Source organism: Phasianus colchicus, chromosome 1, assembly GCF_987193195.1.
Source record: "Phasianus colchicus chromosome 1, bPhaCol1.hap1.1, whole genome shotgun sequence".
NCBI classification, from domain to species: Eukaryota; Metazoa; Chordata; class Aves; order Galliformes; family Phasianidae; genus Phasianus; species Phasianus colchicus.
In genome coordinates, this window is record NC_143436.1 from 146,350,720 (window position 1) to 146,359,198 (window position 8,479).

An 8,479-nucleotide genomic window follows, 5' to 3' on the forward strand; every position below is an offset into this window, starting at 1 on the left:
AAAGCAGAACTTGCTCCCTGTGCTGGTAGATACAGGACAGCTAGCACACACACAGATGGATATACATAAGTATTTAACTAATAGTTCAGATTAGATTTTTCTCTCTGCTCTGATTTTTACAGCTTTCCCTATGCTCCAGCCACTAAATAGGGAATGACACATCTCCATCTCGAGTTCAATCTTCCACATATTGCAGCCCTCACCTAAATCAACTAACAGCCTAAGCATGCATCAATTGCCCACCCATCCATTTCTCATCTTGTTGCTTTTCAACGGGCACAAATACCAGCTGTTCTATTTACCTCCAATTATTTGACTCCCTGTACAACTTGATACTGCCTTCCAATAGCATAGTGTACAAAACTGACTGCATTATGCAGTTAACATCAAAGATTAGGAGTCCCATGTGATTTTTGCAAGTAGCTGTTTTAATTTGGATGCAATACTCTCCTTTTGCTTTTTGGTGACTTCTTTATTCAGCTTAGCAGGCATGAATTGAAATTATAGAATTCTTAGAGTTGGAAGGGACCTCTGAGGGCCATCTAGTCCAACTCCCCTGCAGTAAGCAGGGACACCACAGCTAGATCAGGTTGCCCAGGGCCTGATCCACTGGTACTTCTTTAGGGACATAGCTAGTGGGCATGGTGGTAATGGGTTGATGGTTGACCTAAATGGTTTTTTTTCAGGCTTTACGATTCTGGGCTGTATGGAGCAGTCAGGCAGGAGCAGGCTGCTCAGGGGTCCTGTGCCATCTTAACCTTCTTGGGGGCTTTCAGGACCCAAATGGGCAGAGCCCTCTGTCTGGGTGGATCTACCAAATTCCAGAGTGGTTCCAAGCAAGTTCCTGGTCAAAAACACCACTGGTAGAAGTCAACACTTTAGCCTCGTTTTCCAAGAGCAGTTGTTATCTCACAGGCCTTACGGCACAGCTTTCCAAGGAATTTGCTTTGGTTTACCTAGCGTCCCACATGCTAGCATAGTTCAGAAAGTTGTGAGAGATGCTGTATTACACACAGAGTCAAAACAAAACAAGGAGAATTGAAAATCCAGATGCTGCTGCGGAGTGCCCTCTGTTCCATCCCCGCGCTCGGGGACGAGGGGACACCACTCGCTGCTTCTCGTCGGCACCAATCGATACTGAAGCTCGGCTTCTCGTCCGCCCCACACGCCGTGGGTCGGGCAGGGCGGACATCGGCCATCAGCCGTCCCTTTGTCACGGCTCGGGCCCCGCTGAGCGCCCCATGCAGGGCGCACCGATTCGATCCGGCGGGCGCGATTCGCCGCCGCGTTCCACAATGCAGAGCTTTAAGCGTGACACACACACACACACACACACACGCACAGAATTAACGTGGCTTAGCACCACAAAGCATCCCGGCCGGAATCGCGCGTCGGTAAACTTTCTGCTGATAGCAGAAAACGCCGCTCGGGGTGAAATATTTCCCCGCTGACGAAACGCTGGGGTTTTTACCCGAGTTAACCCCCAAGCCCTCGGCTCGAGGAGCCGGAGGTCCCGCTCCCCGCCGGGCCGGGCCGGGCGGCGGCGGTGGCCGCCTGGCGGCGGGCAGGGAAGCCGGGGAGCCTCCGGGCGGCGGAACGAAGCCCGGCCGCGGCCCTCCAGCGCGCCGGCCCGATCGCCGCCACCCCCCGGCCGCGAGGCCGCCGGCAGCCGTGCCGCCGCCGCTCACACGTGGGGCTCGGCCGGCCCCGCCGCCTCCCTGCCCCCTCCCGGCTCCCCCCGGGGAGCTGACAGCCGGCGCGGCGCCCGGCGGCGGGGCGGTGCGGGGCGGCGCCGTTACCTCGGCCTGCTTGCGGACCGCATTGTCCGGGCTGAGCAGGTTGCCCAGCAGGAGGTAGAACTGCTGCTGCTCCTGCTCTGCCGCCGTCGCCGCCATTGCTGCGAAAGGGAAAGAGAGGGAGGCCGGGCGGGCGGGGACAGGGAGGCGGGCGGGGAGGGGCGGGGGAAGCCGGCCGCGCTGCCAGCCCAGCCGGGGAGGGGGGAGAGGAGGAGGAGCCGCCGGCGCGCTTTCTCCCTCCGGGGCCGGCCGCGATCTCCTGCGCTCCCATTGGCTGGAACGCGCGGGGCTTCGTCTCCTATTGGCTCGCTCTTCTGTGACGTCCTAGCCGTCACTCGAGCGGCGGGGGAAGAGCGCCCGGACGACGTCCCAAAATGGGGGGCGTAGCTCCTCGTCTTCAATTGCTGCGTCTGCGGGCCGGGGGCGGGGGGCGCAGGCGGGAAAACGCCCCGAGCGGCGTTCTGATTGGATGGCGGCTCTGACGGTCTCGGCAGGATTGGTCGGAGGCTCTGTCGGGCGGTGCGGGTAGGGAGGGGCAGTGGCGGAGAATGGGGGGGGGGGTTGGGAAAGCGCGGGAGATCGCGAGGCGTCTGCTGGCTTGCTCCGTGACGTCACGTGACCCCACCCCCGCCTGCTGGGCGCGTCGCGGCCCGGGGTGATGTCGGGGCGGGAGTGGGGCGGGGCTGAGCCTCTGGCTGGAGTGACTGGGAGGTGACTGAATAAAGCCGCTGCTCTGATGGTGGTGGAAATCACGTGTTTGAAGCACTTGAGGAAATTTTTATTCCTTGGGGTCTGAGTGGCTTGTAGAACGTATTTATGTCAACGTCACATCCTACCCGCCTGTTTGCTTCCTACATATGTGTTTATTTAAGCCTTCAAAAATCCAGCCTAGCTGTCTTTGTAGGAGAGGTATTCCAGCCTCCCCTGCCCTGCTGGCCACCCCTCTTTGGATAAAGCCCTGGAATGTGGCTGGATAAAGCATAGTTAGTAAGCCCTGCATTCACTTGGGGTATTCGGTTTGTGATGTACATCTCTTTGTACATCTCTTCAGGCTATGACTGTTGCCCAGCTTCCTGGCAATGGTTTTCTTGCTTGGTAGCATGCTGGCAAACTGCCTGGGACCTGGTGAGCTGGTTGAATGGCTGGGCAGCCCCTGGGTAGGCAGTGCAGCTGGGGATGTGAGCTTTCACAACAGTAGGGAGCAGCCCATAGTCTGTTTAGAAAGAGATAGGAACTTCTTCATGACATAATTATGGAAGAATCGTGAGCAGAGCTGGAGAATAAGCTGACTGAAAGCTCAGACAGATGCAAAGTGAAGATGAATTAGAAAAGCAAGCATGCAAAACACAGTTGCCAAATCATCTTTGTCGGGCCAGCGCTGAAAGACAGTCAGTCAGAGCTCCCTCAGGAGGGGAAGATAGGAGCAACTCTGCAATCTGTAAGAGAAAGCTGAGGAAGGAGTTCTCTCTACATGTGTGTGTGATAAATCAATGCAGTCAGGTAGAACAGTGCTCTTGGAATGCATTTGAATACATTTCTCCAGAGTATCCAAAACACAGAAGGGGAAATCACCACCGAGTTGAGAATAAGCTGAGAAGAACCCAGCAGATCATTGCTGTTCAGCCAAAAATACTACCAGAATTTGGTGATATCTGATTAAAAGCTTCACATGGGTAGCAAGTAGCTAAGGTATTGGAAAGCATCTCAAGGAGTTGGAAATGTCAGTAGTGCAGTGTAATCAGAGAGTCTGCCAAGTCAGTTGCTCCTTCTCGCTTGGGGCAAGTTCAAAGCTGAAGTGCAAGAAGCTGCCAGAAACTGTGCTAACAAAGCAGGTATCAGCTCCAAAGATGGTTTGAAATCGCACTTGAGAAGAGCTCAAACAGATGCAGCCACAAAACACAGCAGCGCTGATGCTCTTGGACGTTGCCCAGCTTCTGCAGTCTGTCTCAATTAAACTAAGGAAAAAGACAGTACAGCTACTGAAAAGTAATTCACGTTTTGGAAGAAAGGAAAATGTTCATTAAATAGCAGAAGTCAGAGTACACTGACCTCTTGTAACAGCCTCGTCTGAAGAAGTGTGTAGCTTATCCAAAGAAACTTCATTGGTGTTTTAAAACTCTGCTGGCAGATGAAAAAATTGGAAATTCATATCCTCAGAAAGCAATAACTTTATGGAATTGTCTGTTAAACTTCACATCTCTGCTAAAAAATGGATTATAAAGAAAGGGAGAGCTGGGAGACAATGGTTTTATTGTACCTGAGGAATGCTATAAGGTTTATGGCAGAGTAATAGGAGGTGTGAGATAACAGGCGGTATAAGGAAAGGTGTCTCTGGATGTTGCAAAACATTTTCTGATATTGATTTATATGTGAAGTGTTCGATGACTGTTTGATATACTGTAATTTTCAGAAGCAAAGAATGAGATTAAGGGGAAATAGATACATGTCTGAAAGGAAGATAAAGTAAAATAAATCCAAACCTAGTTACTGGGTATAGAGTATCAGACCTACTATCTTTGTAAAGTGCCTGTTGATGGTCTATATGGACCATGAATCACAAAAAAAAGAACAGCCTTGATATCCTGAGAGGCCCAGGAAGAGATTGAAAAGTTCGTGAAGGCAGATTTTCAACAAAAGTCAAACAAAGTGGGTTGATGTCAGTTGCAAGCTATGTTCCAGCGGGGGCTGGCTGAAGCTATCTTGGCACAGAGCAAGCTGTCCGTTAAGAGGACACAACATCTGAGTGTTGTGCTGGCCAAAATGCAGGGTAAGGTAAGGAACTACAAGCCTGTCTATAATGAGACGACAGGATTCACACATCCTTCATTCATCTATTTCTTGTACTCAGAGCACAGGGATGGGAGGAGTTCCTGTTCAGTAATAGACTTAGCTTTGGGCACTGGGTGTACTGCTGTTGCTGTTGTGGGTGCTAAACTAGTGTTGGCAGTGCTTCTGTGAGAAAACTGCTCTCATCAGTTTTATTGTGATTTTTTTTTTTTTTTTTTTTTTTGGTAGGAGTTACAGATCATGTAAAGCATGTGATGACAGAGATTATATTCTTTCAAGTCTTTATAGAATCATAGAATGGCTTGGGTTGGAAGGAACCCTAAGGATCATCAAGTTCTAACCACCCTGCTACAGGCAGGGCCACCAACCTCCAGATTTGGTACTAGACCAGGTTGCCCAGGGCCCCATCCAATTATTGTATCCAATTATATTATATATATATATTTATGTGTATATTTATATTATATTCCTTAACTCTTACAAGATACTCCAAGAAGCCCTGACACACAGCTTCTGCTGATTTGCTGTGTTGGAAAAGTGCAGCTGGGCTTGATGAAGATTTTACAACCATGCCTAAAGGAGAGCTGATAGGAGTACCAGGTGATGAGGGTGTTGGGAGTCTGGAGGAGTGCCATCATCCTCTAATGAGATACAGAATTCTTGGGTGAGAACTTTCAAGAGTTATTGGATGGTTAACAAGCATGATGACAAGATAGAGAGACTTCACAAGCAAGTTATACTGCAGATCCTATACATTAAGGATTTAAAATGCTGTTGTATTTATCAAGAAGATTTGAGCATTATGTGGAGCTGGCAACCTGGCACCTCAGACTTCTCTGCCAGATTTACTTGCTGAAAGTCAAATATCCCTCAAAAGATATCTGACTGAGAGACTTGCTCCACTCAGCAGAATTTGTGGAGATTTCTGTATCAGGTGTCATTTTCTGACAGACCACATGCAACTGATAAAGCAGTACATGCTAACCTTGCCAAAGACCACCAGAGTGTACAGAATGAAGTCTACTGGGCTGGGATAACCTGTGGATATGAGTGACTACTCAAACAGGGGTTTACTCACTGACCATTTTACTGAAGAGCAGTAGAGTGGAAGAAGTGGATTTCATAAAACCCCACACTGACTTATCGTAACTCAAGATGGATGTTTTAATGAACAACCTGAGCAGTACCAAGTCCTGCTAACCTGCTGAACTTGCAAATTCCACACGAGAAAAATATATTTGCATTAATCAAAAATATGGGCTTTTATGTTCAACGCAAGACCATCCGATTTTATCAATTTAGGAGACATCTTTCCAGCATTTATGAACTGAGTGTTCATAGGACCACGTGATTTGATGCATTAACAATGGTGAGGTGGGGAAAAACACAAACATAACTCATGATATTTGAATTGGAAAAAAGCTAGACAATATTTAATTACGATTCAATATTAGCTTATAATGGCAAGGGATGGTAAGGAGGGACATAACTACTCTCTGAGACACTAAAACACAGGGGATCTGCTTTCACCAACAACAAAGAAAAAATTGGTTAATTGTAGAATTCCTGTCTTATAATTAAATTGGATATTCTATAGTTCAGTGATTGTAATGAAGACTTTTAGATGAATTCAGTGGTATTGTTGCTTTTACTACAACAGTTTTTCAAAAGTGTCAGTCTAACAAGTTGGTCTGCACAAAGCCTTTTCACAGAGGCTTTGAGCAGTGTAAATAAGCTTTCTGACCCTCCCTGCATTAGCCTAGACTACTAGAACCATGTGCCAGTGCTAGATGTGCAGGTCTATGGATGATGCTTTTCCTGACATGGAAAGGGAACATTGCTCTTAAAATCAAGAAATGATTATGAAGAGAATTACTCCAAAATGAGTGCATTGCCGTTGTGTGGGCTATTAGATGAAATGCAGTTTGCTCCATCACAAATTCAGGCTCCTCAAGGAATGAACAGCAGTGAGATTTTTGTCAATGTCTCATAATACCAACAGTAAGTGCCCTTTATCCCTTCAGGGTAGAGCTTGACAATCTTAAAATTAATTCAGTATGAAAGAATGTAGTTTTGAATGAGTGAATGTTGGCAGGTCTTATTACGTTTTTATTTACTTGGCAACTCTTTGTGCTTGAAGCATCTTGCCAAGCTGCATGGGAACAGGCAGATCCACAACCATTTTCATACATTTCTGTTAGTCACCCACTATTCTTTTTACTGAATGGCGTATTTCAGAAGTAAGCAGAATGAAAATAGAGGGTTTTTTTTTGGGTTTTTTTGTTTGTTTGTTTTTCTGAGATAATGAGCAAGTTATTGTGGAATACCTGCTTAGCTCCTGCCAAAATTTTCATTTTCCTACAGAAAAAAAGTGGAAGCTCTGCAATGAACCTAGACTAACTTAGCTGCTCTGCTTTATGTGTGGCATTTTATCAGGTATTATTTAGAAGCCATGAAAGATCATGAAAATCATTGTGAAAAGACGTCACTGCTCTATTTATGCTGATTTGCCAGAACTGAAGATTTGGCTGATTCTGATTTAGCGCTGTACAACTTCCAGCTTCTCTATGTGTGAGAGAAAAGAGATTGCTAAACAGTAAAAATTCAACCCTTTTTGCTATATTGATAGAAAAACAGACCTCTCTGGAGAACTCGATTTTGTAATTGTTTGTGCATTAGGCGGAACATTAATTGGTTTGGCATGTTAGTTGACTTATAATTGGGAAATCTATTGGAAGGAAGCATATTCCGTAAGCACATAATTACAGACAGTGCCTTTCCAAATTACTAAGATTTACGTGCCCCAGGCATGCCTTGAATGTTAAATTTCATTTATTCTATGCTTTATATTGTAAATCTCTTGTGCATTTTTTTTTTTTTTTTTTTTTTTTGGGTGTGTGTGTGTATATAAAATATTGCATTTATCAGAACTTTGTGGAGTTGATCTACTGTTCCCTGATGATAGGGACAGGACTCAAGGGAACAGCATGGAGCTGTGTCAGGAGAGGGTCAGATTTGGGTTTAGGAACAGGCTTCCCAGGGCAGTGGGCATGGCCTCAAGCTGCCTGAGTTCAAGGAACATTTGGAAAATGCTCTCAGACATAGGGTTTGGATTTTGGGTGTTGCTGTGTGGAACCAGGAGTTGGACTTGATGATCCTTATGGGTCCCTTCTAACTCGAGGTATTCTGTGATTCTAACCTGTTCCAACTCACCTCTGGAAGAACACTTTCAGATCTTTAGATTAAAGAAGACATTCATTAATGAACTGAAATTTTAATCTGCCAATATTTACGAGAGATTAAGAAAAACATGAGGGCACGAGTCACTGTAAAAAAGCACTAAGTAACCCAGAAGAAAAAAAGAAAGAAGAGAGATTCAATCAGTTGGTCAAAATCTTTGGCAAGCACGTGGAAGGATGTATGCACACAGTATAGGTAGAAAATTAGTTATGATTCTGTAAAGTGATAGAGTAGCAAAAATAGCAGTGTAATTTTGGGTTGCTGCTTGAGTGGAGAGATGATCGTTGCTGAGGAAGCATCACCACCTGTGATCAGAGGAAAGTAGTGAACGTAAGCACGGATTACAAGTTGTTTGTATGGCACTTCCATTCCCTTTGATGAAAATTGAATGTGCTTATCACAGTAAAGGCTCTGGCCTACTATTAGGGGGTCAAGAGCAAGCAGTTAAGAGGAAAAGGTAAAACTGATAATCAGTAATTACCATGGTACATATGAAAAACATGAATTACGCTGTTGAACTTGAGCTTTAAATCTTCCTTGAACTTCCTTGGTGATATGAGGCCGTGCATGCAGGTAACTGTACTATAATCACAGAATTATAGAATTGTAGGGGCTGGAAGGGATTTCCAGAGATCATTGAGTCCAACCCCTCTGCT

The 8,479-nt window shown here is 46.2% G+C and overlaps 1 protein-coding gene across 1 annotated transcript in view; it reads right to left on the bottom strand.

Annotated features, from left to right (window-relative positions):
- Nucleotides 1–1,985, bottom strand: part of IPO5 (importin 5) — a 38,175-nt gene extending 36,190 nt beyond the window's left edge. Inside the window, exon 1 of the mRNA XM_031610600.2 lies at nt 1,800–1,985. Within this exon, the coding sequence (XP_031466460.1) occupies nt 1,800–1,895 (96 nt within the window). The 5' untranslated portion in view covers nt 1,896–1,985. The remainder of the gene's footprint in view (nt 1–1,799) is intronic.
- Nucleotides 1,986–8,479: the final 6,494 nt, after the last annotated feature.